This window comes from the organism of the source record quoted next (assembly GCF_019968985.1).
Source record: "MAG: Porospora cf. gigantea B chromosome Unknown PgB_NODE_635_length_13348_cov_173.776, whole genome shotgun sequence".
Lineage (NCBI taxonomy): Eukaryota > Apicomplexa > Conoidasida > Eugregarinorida > Porosporidae > Porospora > Porospora cf. gigantea B.
The window spans coordinates 1-13348 of record NW_027179167.1 but is presented as its reverse complement, the minus strand read 5'-3'; the positions used below and the strand labels follow the sequence as shown (position 1 = coordinate 13348).

At 55.5% G+C, this 13348-nt stretch overlaps 5 protein-coding genes across 8 annotated transcripts; 3 read left to right on the top strand and 2 right to left on the bottom strand.

Moving 5' to 3' along the window:
* Positions 1 to 812: 812 nt before the first annotated feature.
* Positions 813 to 1943, top strand: KVP17_004701 (uncharacterized protein; the record flags this gene model as incomplete). The annotated part of the gene is made up of 1 exon (XM_068523121.1): positions 813 to 1943. The coding sequence occupies one exon, from the start codon at positions 813 to 815 to the stop codon at positions 1941 to 1943; it is 1131 nt and encodes a 376-aa protein (XP_068372656.1).
* Positions 1944 to 1975: 32 nt separating this feature from the next.
* Positions 1976 to 4839, bottom strand: KVP17_004700 (uncharacterized protein; the record flags this gene model as incomplete). 3 transcript variants are annotated; one of them, XM_068523119.1, is made up of 4 exons in its annotated part: positions 1976 to 4156; positions 4185 to 4672; positions 4700 to 4783; positions 4812 to 4839. In XM_068523119.1, 4 exons carry the CDS (start codon positions 4837 to 4839, stop codon positions 1976 to 1978), a joined length of 2781 nt encoding a protein of 926 aa, XP_068372654.1. The 3 variants fall into 3 exon arrangements, with proteins under 3 accessions (XP_068372654.1, XP_068372653.1, XP_068372655.1); XM_068523118.1 differs by lacking the exons at positions 4185 to 4672; positions 4700 to 4783; positions 4812 to 4839 and having other exon boundaries at positions 1976 to 4072; XM_068523120.1 differs by lacking the exons at positions 4700 to 4783; positions 4812 to 4839 and having other exon boundaries at positions 4134 to 4577.
* Positions 4840 to 5013: 174 nt separating this feature from the next.
* Positions 5014 to 7581, bottom strand: KVP17_004702 (uncharacterized protein; the record flags this gene model as incomplete). The annotated part of the gene is made up of 1 exon (XM_068523122.1): positions 5014 to 7581. The coding sequence occupies one exon, from the start codon at positions 7579 to 7581 to the stop codon at positions 5014 to 5016; it is 2568 nt and encodes an 855-aa protein (XP_068372657.1).
* A 168-nt stretch (positions 7582 to 7749) lies between these two features.
* On the top strand, positions 7750 to 9543 carry KVP17_004704 (uncharacterized protein; the record flags this gene model as incomplete). Its single annotated transcript, XM_068523125.1, has 1 exon — positions 7750 to 9543. The coding sequence occupies one exon, from the start codon at positions 7750 to 7752 to the stop codon at positions 9541 to 9543; it is 1794 nt and encodes a 597-aa protein (XP_068372660.1).
* A 119-nt stretch (positions 9544 to 9662) lies between these two features.
* Positions 9663 to 13348, top strand: KVP17_004703 (uncharacterized protein; the record flags this gene model as incomplete). Of its 2 annotated transcripts, none has more annotated exons than XM_068523123.1 (1): positions 9663 to 13348. In XM_068523123.1, a coding segment is annotated over one exon (3686 nt), but the record flags the coding sequence as incomplete, so codon positions are not given. The 2 variants fall into 2 exon arrangements, with proteins under 2 accessions (XP_068372658.1, XP_068372659.1); XM_068523124.1 differs by having other exon boundaries at positions 9663 to 13325.

Here is a 13348-nt window from a genome sequence, read left to right as displayed (position 1 = left end):
TTGAGATGTGAAAGTGTTTCGAGTGTACGTGTTACATGAAGTGTGCATGAAAGTGGAAAACATAGAATTGGAACAGTGAACATGAACCGCTACAGAAGCGACGATCCTACATCAGTGTCAAGGGGAGGGGGATGTTGACCCCACACTCATAGAAGACTGTTACGTAGAAATATAGATTACCCAATTCTCTCCTCACCTGCACTTGTGTAATCATTGTGTGGTTGGCAAGTGAGAAGGCTGGGAAGATGCAAAGGTGGGCTTGGAAGATCTCCCGAGCCCCTGTGAGTATCATTCACATGAAGGGAGAGTACTCGTTTTCCGCCACCATGCGTAAGCGTAAGCGTGTAAAAATTCGTCAGTGTGGCGTACGTGTTCTTCGTAATGGCGGGGAGGGTCCCGTTTTCCGCCACCATGCCAAATACTACGACTCCCAATGACTTTTACTAATCTTCTATTCTCGTTCTGCGATATGAGGGAGAATCTTTGTTAAACAACATCTGAACTATTTCCAATAAATGGCTGTGCTCCAAATAGTAGTAAGGCTTCAGATCGCTATGTCCACCTTGTGTCAAGCACGCGTAGCGTGTTGAATAATTCCATCCTTTCACGCCGTAGGACTACGTAGGACTTTGGGTTGACTCCAACAGGATGTCTCTACCAAAGTTCTGAGCCGCCTTCAGAATCCTGGTCATGCTTGAGTCGTTGACCAGGTACCAGTCGCGAGTCTGCTTCTAGACTTGGCAAACAGAGAAAGCTTCACGCTGAGTTTGAATGGTGTTGAAAGAAATGACCCTGAAATCCATATTCAGATCATGCATTGGTTACTTTCAACCCTGCTCCCCGCTGTGCTCTTCTCAAATAGCATCGATCCACTGGAGGATCTGAAACGTCTTGGAGGCGACTGTTGGTCAGAGTTGGAGGAGGAGGCGCTGCACGCGTTTGGCGAGACGGCCTGCGATCTGCTCACCTCGACAGAGAAAACAGTGATCGTAATGCGGCTCACCGTTTGCTACTTCCGAAACCGCATCAACAACGAGGACTGTTTTCCCGAAAGGACATTTGACGCCGAACGTCTCCGTAGGTGCGCATTTGAACTTCCCGCTGACACGTTCCCCGTTTTCTCGCAGCTGAGCAACCATGCTGATAATGTATGTTACTACCTGCGATCTGGACGAAGGCGTGAAGCGAGTGACATGCTCATGGCAGCGCTGTCTGAGGCCGTGGACGACGCTGCAGCCGCACTACAACGGACTACTGCCCTTCAACAGTCGCAGCTCACCGTCCACCAGCGCCTCCTGACCCAGATAGAGGCACACCAAGCCAGCACCCTCTCCGAGGTGGGACGCCTTCAGGCTGTTGCAGATCGAGTCATTTGGATGGCTGAACAGGCTCACGAGCTCGTTAGGCGGCTCGAGGCGCAGATTCAATTGTTGCGAGGGAGTTCTCGCAGCGGCCTCTTTCACCTGGCAATGGGAGCCTCGCTGTGGGTACTCAGAGGGGCCTGCGGCGACCTGGCCCCGCACTTTTACATTGCCTGGATTCGCCTCCTCGCTTTCGAATACCTTCTGTACAATCTACGTCGCTGCCTTGAGGATAACACGGCCGACTCCGACCTTGACGACGCCCTCCGATTCTTGACCTGGACGGGCCGCATGTTCGGCGTTTGTTGGGCTCTCAGTCGCGTTTCCGTTGCGCGGTTCCAACAGCGGGACAACGAGCGCAGGGTAGAGCGCACGTGTAGACAAATGCGAGCGTGTGCTGCCAGTATCCGAGCGCGGTCATCTGGGCTGAAGCGCATTATTCGGGAAGCATCCTCCCGCCCTGCATCTCGGTGCGTCAGCCACTGGAGTGCAGCAGGGTGCGCTGCGGCCAATTCAAAGGTGGGTTCTGGTGATGAGAATGCGCATCCTCATCGAGGTTGTTGTGATTACCGACATGAGTAACCCTAGACTTTGCGTTCACGACACAGGAAAAATCAAAACCGTTGTTGGTCGGGAGTGTAGCCTCGCGGATACTGCTGGTACTGTTGAGTAGGAGGGGCTTGTTGATACTGTGGAGTTTGCGCTGGAGGGGGGGCTTGTTGATACTGTGGAGTTTGCGCTGCAGGGGGGGCTTGTTGATACTGTGAAGTGGTTTGTTGATACTGTTGAGGCGGAGCATCTTGGTACTGCTGTGCCAGAGGAGGCTGCTGATACTGCGCGGCCTGTTGATACTGTGTCGGAGCGGTTTGGGTAGGCGTGGCTGCGGTAGCGCCATGGAATGGCTGAGGTCGCTGGTAGCCCTGGGCAGCTGGTTGTGTTGCTGCAGCTTGTTGGGGCATCGATTGAGGGTAGCTGTAGGGCGCACTGGTCTGCGGCGTCGCCTGAGATCCAAACTGCGCGTACCCCGACCCAAAATTTGAACCACTAGAAGGCATCCGTTGTACCCGAGGATTCACCTTCTGCAAGAGCTCAGTCAGAGAGAGAACTACTGACTGTGATCGATCCTCAACCAAACTCAAGAAGAATCGGTATTCATTCGGGTCACCCTGCCGGTAAACGACAACACGCAGCGCGTTGGGAATCGCCTCGGCGCGTAGAGTCTCCAGTAGGGCCAACACGTTAACACCCAACCGGTCATCGGTCACGCCGATCATGCCAGGAGCGACCTCTGGTGACAACTTTTCCAACGAGGAGACACCGAAGACGCCATGTAGCCAGTCCGGAGACACAGCTCTGCCAATCCAAATCATCACCGTGTCGCCGTCGTCGGTAAGATACACCTTCTCCTGGCTCATGGACCCACTGGTCGCAGGCAGGGGCTGCGGGGGCTTACCGCCCTGACTTTCGTCCATATCGGTCAAACAGAGCAGCCGAGGGTACGAGAACTGCCGCACCATGGAGGGTGTCATCGACAAGAGGCGCGCCCATGTTGCCACTCGGACGTCGTACGTCACGTCGGGAGACCGCCTGAACGCCGCACTCTTCATCATGCCCAGAATAACCTTGGGGAGGGCCTGAGCCAAAGCCTGCGCCTTCGGTGTCTGCTGAACAGCAGCCGTGGCCATGAACTGAGTGAGTATGCTCTGTAAATAATTTCGTCCGTCAGCCAACTTCCCCTTCTGCGCCTGTTGCACGGCTAACGGGAACAACGTGGAGGTCAGAGCATCTACGCAAACAGAGTCCACCACCTCGGCGATGGATTGCACGACCGGAATAGCCACCGTATGAACTCGAATCCGACGTTCGCTGTTGGACGAAGTGTAAAGAAGCGCTGCCTGTGCGTAGCAGATGGGGTCCGTAACTACCGCATCCACCATCTCGAGGTAGATAGTGAAATTCTGGTCCTGGTGTGCCGCAGGCAGTACCAGCAGGTCGGCGCCCTTCTTCGCAAAGTGTCCCGTCCACGAGGCAATCCGCCAGCCCCTTGAAACGCGAATACGCATCACCGCCTCCCAAGCGTACTCCTGGGTCAACACCCTGTGCACAAGTCTTCCGAGCTGTTCACCGTGGGTATGAGCGAGAAAGCCGTCCAGCAGGTGAACCTGACCGCCGCTGAGGGAGGCCAGGGGCGCCCACGTGGCGAGGTCGAGCATTTTGTGTCCGGCGGAGCAGATGAACAGATCGCAAGAGATCTGCGACGCCACAATAGAACTAGCAAGCGTGTTGTAGGCGTCGTTAGCAGGCTTAGTAAGTGCCATGTCCTTAGTTTCCATGCTGTCTTGCGCTGGCAAGGACTTCTCTCGGTGAGCAGATACGGCATTCGCTCCTATTGTGGCTGGTCCGGAGCAGAACACCAAGATTTTGCCTCCTGTATTCTTCGCGATGCTAACAGGCCCTTGAATGGCGGAACCCAGGCACGAATCCTGCACCTTCTGATGTGCCCATAGGTGAGGCAACGAGTCCAGCAGGTCCAATATACTCTGACGATACTCATCCAGTCGGAAGACGGCATCTCCGGCCACAGGGACATACACATCATCGAGATCAGGTACCACCAACATCTGCGGCGTCTTCAAATCCTTATTCAAGTCGTAGAAATGAATTGTGTTGTCGTACGTGAGGATAGAGACCTGGGTTCGGTCGCCTTCCATCACGCTAATACTCTGCTTAAGAGACTTGCACACTGTCTGGACCAGTCCGGAGGCTACCGCGTTAACCGAAACATCGATCAGAATCTAGGTGAATCGCGCGCAATGAACCCACAATGAATACAGGGGGCATCGGAGGCCGCACCATGTAATCCGTCGGTGCGAGGAACTCGACGCTGCCTTGGCTCAGCTCGGGTCTTTGGTGCCGGTCCACTCGGCGGCCCGACTCATCCAGCGGCGCATAGTAGGCGTTACTGGTCTCCTGTGTGAGGCCACACATGTTACACTGCCACCGACGGCCTCCCGCTTCCCACGTCACGAAGGGGTTCACATAGGTCCGGCATTTGTTACATCGGATGATCTTTCCCGACGGACCGAAACTCACGGTCTGAAGGGGCGGCCCGCTTTCAGGCTCTGTCGCCAACGGAGTGATCGCGATACCCAGTGGGAGCGCCACTTTCTGTCGCTGCGACGCTGAAGACGGTGCCTTCCCCATCGACGGCCTCATGAAGTGCTTGAAGGCGTTGAAGTGCTCCACCTCGTCCGCCTGCACGGATGCCTGGTGAAACGAGGCCTTCGCGGTAAACCTGCTCTCCGGAGCTGCTGGTTAGTGATAGTGACGTGGCTCACCGGTGTAGGAAGGGTATACCTGACCCGATCCCCCGTACGGTGCTTGCGGCGGCGCGGCGAATCCTTGCTGCTGTGAGCCGTAACCTGAATGATGCGGGAAGGAGACGCCTACCAGGCTGCGGGTAGTACGGCTGGTGCATTATTCCGTTTTTTACTAAAACTGTGGGACCCGCCGCCTGACAGATGGTTGTCACAGATGAGATAAGTTGGAACGGGACAGGAGACACGTCGCTTCGACAGTAACCTACGTGGATTCAAAGGTTCGAAAAGATATTGTAGAGCGTAGCGATACGACAGACAAAGCCGACTGACAGTTAGTTCGTCTTCATGTTCATAGCGTCTCGCATTAGCGCCTTCATGGATAAGGGCTGGTCCGGGAGGGAGTAGGTAATCTCCAACATCCTGGTGCATTTTATAATGTGCTTCAGAAGGTCAGATTTGGCAGTAAACACCTTCATCCAGTAGTGCCAGCTCTCGTTGTAGGTGGCGTAGATGAGGACTCGTTGGAAGTGGTCAGGTTGCACGTCGTCCAGCATATAAAAGAACTCACTGAAGACCCATTCTGACGGCCGCGCCTTAATGAAGGCCACAACCATGCGGTTCAGCGCCTCCATTTTCGCCACATGGGTGTTGTACCCAATGTCGAACGTGATCTCAAAGGTCGACCAATGGGATCTGGTTCCGTTCATGATGACTTTGTTCAGGAGGATGTGGTGGGGCCAGATTACGATTTTGTCCTGGATGTCGTTACACACTGTGTAGAAAGTTGTCATCTCTCGAACAACATTAAGTTTGCCGTCAATATACAGCCGGTCACCGATACCATAGGGGTTGATAAAGCATATCAACGCCACGGCCTGCAGATACGAGGAGTAGAGAACACTGAGCGACACGGCCATAGAGGAAATGACAGCGGCACCTGACACCACCAGCCATTCCACGGCGACTCCCAGGCTGTAGAAGAAAACCAGCCCAAAGGCCGCCATTAGGAGGACGTCCACCATGTTCGAGAAGACCAGTAGCGTGGACCGCGTAGAGTCGCGCGATTTCGAGAGGGTTTGCCACATCTTCACGCATTCTCGCAGGCAGCGGCGCATGGCAACGTATCCCACTTCCCCACGATTCGATGGGTCGACCAGGTCGAAGAAGACCTTGCTTTCGTTGGCCCGCAGGAAACACTCTAAAGTCCGCCGGCTAATCTTGGTGTGGTCCTCCTCGATCTTCTGCTGTTTGACCTCCTCCACCTGCACAAGGTTGTTCAGTGCCTTGTCCAGCAGCTTCTGCTCCGTGCACGACCTTGATGGACTCTTTATGCCGCGCCCCGCAGCGTACAACAACCTCCGCCGAGGCCGGTAGGTCACCTGGTGCTCGGGGTCCTGCGTGAAGGTACGTGACGGGCGCATCACATCTTCCTGGTCGCGGATGCTGCTTCCTCGTCGCATGGACGAGTGACTGCTGGCAGGCCGAGAGGGAGACCCAGAGCTCGAACGGCTGGTCATCGAGTCAGAACTCGATGATCTGGAGCTTGAGGGTCCTTCCGGAGGGGGCAGGAAGTCCACTGCGCGCAACACTGCAGGGACAACACCTCCACTGGGTCCGCGAGTACGCATCGGCGAGGAGCCCACGCGTCCACGGGCTTTCGACTGCTCGTCTGAATAGGTTTTCTGTGCTTCCACTCGCGATAGCGCCTTCTTGAAGTCGCGGACCGCCTTCTTCTCCGTCATAGCGGCTGTATTGGGGCGAGTCGTAGGCGAAGCTGGTGTAACCAAATTGTGAGTGTCCAAGATTCGATTCTCGATGTCGTTGAAGTCCGCGAGCATCTGCCGTGCGAGAGAATTCACATGCCGGCTTCGCGTCACAGTAGTCTTCATACCGTGAGGATAAAGGGAAAAACAATCTGATTGTACACGAGTTAACGATAGTAGGTTCTTCAGCCGGGAACGCTCTGTCGCCTTGATGTTGGAATACCGGAGCCATTCACTGTAGATCTCATTCGTCGGCAGGTCGGATACGGTATCGAAGCTGACACTGGACGGCGTCCTCTTCCCCCGACAACGTGTTGCAAAGGTCCGATTTGTCGGACGAAACCGTCGGCTGTCCTCAGGAATGACGACTTCAGGTTGTGCAATGTCCGTAAACATAGGGTCCAATGCACTACCTTGCACATCCAGAATGAGCGTCTTCCAAAGCAGGTTGAGCTTTCGTAAAGAACTGTACAGGGAGAGATATCGCACTAGTTCTCGGTTGCGGTTCATTGAGAACCTTAGTCGGAAATGGAACACCAACAAAGATCTGCAAAGGTTCTTGCTGGCCCAGAGCACCAGCAGCAGATTCGTGGTATAAACCGCTTCAAGGACAAGTGGCAGCAGAAAGAAGGGCACGCCCTTCATAGGTGTCTTGTCAGAGAACAACGATGACGGCAAAATCAGCACTATGCAGGTCCACATGACATCTGTGACATATGGGTCGAACACATCCAAGATGATACAAATCTTGGGCCGCACCATGGGTCTCAGATAAACCACCACCACGAGAAACCTGATGCAGTATACCATGGCCAGCAGGCCAGAGCATATAACGGAGTAAATGACGACGTAGCCGCAAGAGAGCAAGCAATCTTGCATGTCTACGTTGGCACTACGACCGAGGTTAAGGGCGACGAAGAGTAAAATGAGCAGCTGGACGAGGACCATACGCCACCCGTAGCAGCCCTCCGGGTTGAGAGCCTCGCTTGCCGTGTAAGGCCGTAGCCCCGCCGAGAAATCGAACACCTCCTCCTCGTCGTCGGCCTCGGGGTCGTCCAGCAGCGGCAAGTCGGCCTGCTTCAGGAGCTCCTGTACCCTTTCAGCCTGCAGGTCGTCCAATGGCTGCTGCTGTGGCATGAGTCAAAACCGCAAATTCACAGTAGGGACTGGCGAATTGCTGAAGCGGGCGTGCAGTACAGACTAGAATCTGCACTGGGGCAGCAGGGCGGCGTGGCCTTAAGCTCGAGGATTTAGTGCACTGGCCTGGTGGAGGAGCAGTTGCAAATCCAGCTTTTAGACGCTCTCATGATGAGGACCAATTACGCGGCGCGGGTGGCGCTGTCGCCGTCGCCACTGGTATCACCTGTGAGGAGGAGGCCCCTGGTTGCCACAGAGAGCCACCTCCCTAGGTTGCCACAGAGAGCCACTGCCCACGTGCGAGCAGCCTCTGAACTGCAAACTCAGCCCTTCGCAGTGCCAAAATATCAGGTGCCTCCTGGCCTGCTGGCCGTAGTAAACTTCCACTGTGCACAAATGCCAGTGTCCGGGTTCGAGCCGTTGCCTGGCGGTTTGCAGGCCGTAGCGGTGAGAGCCGGGTTCGAAGACCTGTGCACACCGCTTTGTCCGCGCGTTGCGTCTGCATCTATGGCCCAATGGAACTTCAATAGTACGATGCAGATCCAAGGCGTGCAGTTGGCGCCCACACTAGGCGTCGTTCTGAGGAGTGCACACTTCGGGGACATAGCCACCTTTTCTCTGGATCTAGCACGGAACGCCACTGGATGGACTGCGTCGCTGCCCTCAACTTGCGGGATACCATGCACCCTCCAGATTGGAGTCCAACTCGTGCACCACTTCTACTCTGCGTATTCGCTGTTCCATCCTGCGGCGCCGAAGGAAGACACAGCAAAGGGAAATCCGACTCCCAGATTGTCGGAGAATGTTCATACTCCTCCTGAAAGGGTGCCAGAGAAGGAGGTATGTTCAACTCCCAGATTGTCAGACAATCCTAGATTGTCGGAGAATGGACATACTACTCCTGACAGTGTCTCAGAGAAAGAAGATCCGACTCCTAGATTGTCAAAGAAGGTACGCTCAACTCCCAGATTGTCCAAGAATGGACATACTACTCCTGACAGTGTGTCAGAGAAAGAAGATCCGACTCCCAGATTGTCAAAGAAGGTACGTTCGACTCCTAGATTGTCGGAGAATGAACCTACTACTCCTGACAGGGCACCGGAGAAAGAACCGAGCCGAATGCTGGATAAAACAGGAAGGACTGGCACACTGTCCGAGATTGACCCCGACTTGGTGTCGAACCAGCCCCGGCCCACGTCAACCTTGACGAACCAAGACCTGTGGAAGCAGGGAACCCCCAATTTTTCTCCTCAACCGTGCAGCGACTCGACGCAGGTTTTGCTTACGCCCGCCATCTACACCAGTCCGAGAGCGTCCTCCGGCTCGCCGCCGCCGCCGCTGCCGCCCCAGTCGTCTGAGTCGTCTGAGATTGATCCCGGAGACCTCCCTCGGCGTACCCCGCGTCCCGATTCATACCCATGTTGGTCGTATCTCGAGCCTGACTACGACATCGAAACTGTCCCTATCCTCTCTGGTATGACAGACATGACCCGCATCACGCCACGAATAATCCTCAAGACGCAGTCGCCAAGTACCGAAGGTTTTAATCTTCCCCTCTGCCCCAGAGAGGTTTCTGTGCGGTCCGGCACCTCGTCGTCTGCCCTGACCCTCATGTCCGACCCCCCTGCCTTGGATATAACCCCAACCACGACAAAGTCCTCTCCAGACGTCGGTTTGGATTCCAAGTCTAACACGGGGTTCAGCTTTGTTGAACTTCCTTCCAGCAGCAGCGTGGCTCTCAACCAGCAATGCCCTGCACCCACATTCTCAAGGCAGGAGAGTCCTCCGTGGTTCTGGCTGCAGGGGGACTACAGCTATAAAGGCCCGCAACCCAACCCTAAGCGCTGCTTCCGCGTCAGACCTCCCACTAGCGGTCGAGCGTCGCGCACACCGCTCTCGGACTCAAGGGCCAGCTTCAGCAGCTGCCTCTTGCTCGAAGGACGTGACGTATCATCTCTGTAGTTCCGCCATTTATGTTAAATTGTTTTCACCTCTAAACCGAAATTGTGTAATTCGATGCTGCCACACATACGGCCAGTAAGTCTGACTCATCTTGGGTGTTTTTTTACGTTCCCCAGCATATGAAGCCAGCATTACAACCTAGGTCCGTCAAAGTCGTTGTCCGACGACTGGTACCCACGAGCCTCTCGGTTTTCCAGGACACGGGACCTGTCTGTGTCAAGGTTACCTTCGGTTATGAACGCGCATTCAAAACTAAACCCGCGAGGCTGGTGCCTGGCCACATCCGCACCGGAACCTACGATCCGGCTGAGCAGTCACTGCTGCAGGGCGTTTACCACTGGGGAGCGGTTTTCATGTTCGCCATCAACCAACCTGAAACGGTGATTAAGATCGCGGCAGTAGATGCAAACCGTCCCGCTGATAGGAACAAACTCGGAATGTGTCACCTGCATCTTCTACCGCTGATCCAGAGTCAGCGGGTTTCCTTTGTGGGGTCGTTACCACTAGTAGATATGACAGACCATGTGGTTGGGTTTCTAGATACCCATGTCATTCTAATGGGAAGTTCAGGCCCCTGCAGACCCACTACTTCAAAGATCGCATCCAGCGTCTACAGAGCCAATGCAAAGATCCTGGAAAATCCACCAACTTTTGTGTCGCATTCAAAGGCGGAGACCCCAGTGACATTTGTGTCGCATTCTAAGGCGGAGACCCCAGTGACATTCGTGTCGCATTCTAAGGCGGAGACCCCAGTGACATTTGTGTCGCATTCAAAGGCCGAGACCCCAGTGACCTTCGTGTCGAAGTCGACCCAGACCGACACCGTCGCACGCCCCTCGTGGACTCGAGAACCCCTGCCTTCGCGTATACTGACGCGGCCCGCCACAGCTCCGCTGGATGCGTCCCTGTTTCGGAGACCGGCTGAAAGTTGCGAGCCCTTAACTCCTCTGCGAGTCTTGGTGAAGGAGGCCTCAAAAAAGAATTCGGAGTCTCATAACGACCCTGCTGCTGCATCCCTGTGTTCGGTTCGCGAATCCCAGTCGGCCACAGACGAGTCCACTGTAGACGAGTTCGCATTTGGAGCATTGCACAACGTTCGAGTGAACACCAAAAATGAGCACCCGTCAGATTTCTTTTCTGTGGGTAAGAGCGATCGACCCGCAGATGGTGACAACCCAGGAACCGATTCCGACGAGAGCTCTTCCGACACTCTGACCTCCCACACTGAGGATCCTGTCCCGTCGGTTGACCCGGATCTCGAAGTGGCCCCCACTGAACGGGAAGGATCGACGAGTCGGTGCGCCACACGACGCATACCGTCTGACTGGGTCCTGGGTAGCCTCTCCTCCTCAAGCGACTCCACTCCTGACTCGCGGCGCCCATCACGGCCGCCGTCCCGACTGCCCTCCGAGTGGGTTCTTCACGACATCAGCTCCTCAGCCGAGCGATTGGCCTTCGAAAGCCACCGAACGTCTGCCTCACCCATGCTTGACGGCCCGCAACTGATCTATCAACCTACAGATGAAGAACCTCTCACGGCGCCTCTCTATATGGCGGAACCGGCCCTGCTGGGCTTCGACACACAACCCTCTTATGAGTCCACGTCCCACGGATCTCGAGTCCTCAATTGGATTCGAACGGTTTCGCGTGAGATGGAGACTTCCGAGACGACATGCCCTCAGGAGCACCCATCCCCTTTTGAGCAGACCCTCGCAGAACCGGCAACACTGGACTCGCCTGAGCCCCCATCTGTGCAAGGACTCATTTACCTTCCGTCCGGAGAGAGCACACACCCCCAAGCTCCAATGTATGTACCAGACCCGACGATGCTCACATTGGACGCCGTGCCGTCTACTGCCTTTGGTCAAGACAGAGCGCCGCCTCCGGTGCCCAGCCTCCCATTGAAGAAGAAGTGCGTCTTGATGTCCGACCGTGTTGATATCTCGGCGATTGAGCCCTGCAGTGGTAGTCGACGAAGTTGGGACTCTCTAGAGTTGAGTTCGTGGCGTAGTCGGCGGCGCACGCCTCTGAGAACCCCCCTGCAGTCCGATGCCAGTTCGGATTCCGAATGGAGCACTTCTGATGCTACGGACGGGACTGTTTTACTGGGCAACGATGACGTTTTCGTCATTGGTCGCCGCAAATCGCGTGGCCTGGACAAGGCTTCCTCCAGCCACGACGAGGTAGGGGTGGCCGTGGTTATGGCGTCCGACCAAGATGACTCAATCAGTCAGGGTGGCGACCCTCACTCCGTTGATCCAGGTTACTCCTCCAGCTCAACGCAGTCCCCGCTCGCCATCTCCCCAATTCGAAAGCGCGTTAGCTTCTCCGCTGTGGATTTCGAAACCGCAGAAAACGACCGCCAGGCGTCTTTTGATAACTTCGACGGTGTGCGGCCTGAACTACGGACCTCGGCTTCTCGGCGGTCCTCTTCACTCTTCAGCGGTACGTTTTCGGATATGGGAGCGCCGAACGCCTTCGACTCGACTGAACGCCCTGAGTCCACCCTTTCGGTCTCGTCCAACTGTAGGGACTTGTTCAATATGCTGGCATCGAAGGACATGCGCCGACAAGGTACGAATGTGCAGCTTACCGCCTTGCAGTCGGAGTCGGAGTCGTCTGCGACGGCACCCGCCAGGGCTGTGTCGACTCCTGTAGTCCGAGCGGTGGCACCTCCGATGCTCTCTCACGACGTCTTCGAGTCCTGGAAGACGCTACACCATGACGCCGCCGAGGAGGCGCTAAGACGACGATACTTCGGGTCGACCCTATCCGATGGCACGGAGGCAACAGTGGAATCCGTGCCCTATCGGAGTGTCATAGTCCCCAGACCGGCAGATAGAGCCTTCGCCACCTTCGCCAAGTCCAAGAGTATGCGACACAAAGGCCACCACCACGACGACGCCTCCTCTCACGAGGAGTCCCGCCACGACTCCACACCAAGACGCGTATCCCTCCCGCCTCCCAGCGAGAAGGAGCCGTTGACCACTGCCGACATTATAAGTGGACATACACTACCTACTGTGTCCCCGCAATCAGAGTCAGAGTCGGACTCAAGCGACTGCCGTCGTAAGCCTCTAGAACCCGTGTGTAGGGAGCGGCTCTCCTCGGCGCTGACGGATTTTCTGACCGCGCGATCCTCCAGTTGGTTGTCGTGGTCCAACGAATCAATGGAAGTGGCCTGCTCGAGATCGGGTTCCGATATGGCTCTTACTAGGCGCACCCCAAGGGTGCGAGGAACGGTCAGCACCCCCCAGGCCACTGTCGAGGTCTCTGCCGATATCGCTGATGATTTGTATCAGGAGGACGGGTCTACTGAGATGGGGAAGACGACTGCCCAAGTCTCTCATGATGTAGCTGAAGATGTGGATCAGGCTGCTGTCGTCACGGAAGACGAATCTACTGAGATGGAAAAGACTGTCGAGGTCTCTAACATCGAAAATGTGGATCAGGCTTCCGCTGTTGCTACCTCGGAGGACGAGTCTATTGAGATGGAAAAGACTGCAGAAAAGACCGTCGAGGTCTCTAACATCGAAAATGTGGATCAGGCTTCCGCTGTTGCTACCTCGGAGGACGAGTCTATTGAGATGGAAAAGACTGCAGAAAAGACTGTCGAGGTCTCTAACATCGAAAATGTGGATCAGGCTTCCGCTGTTGCTACCTCGGAGGACGAGTCTATTGAGATTGGGAAGACGACTATCGAGGTCTCTCATGATGTGGCTGAAGATGTGGATCAGGCTGCTGTTGTCTCGGAAGACGAATCTACTGAGATGGAAAAGACTGTCGAGGTCTCTAACATCGAAAA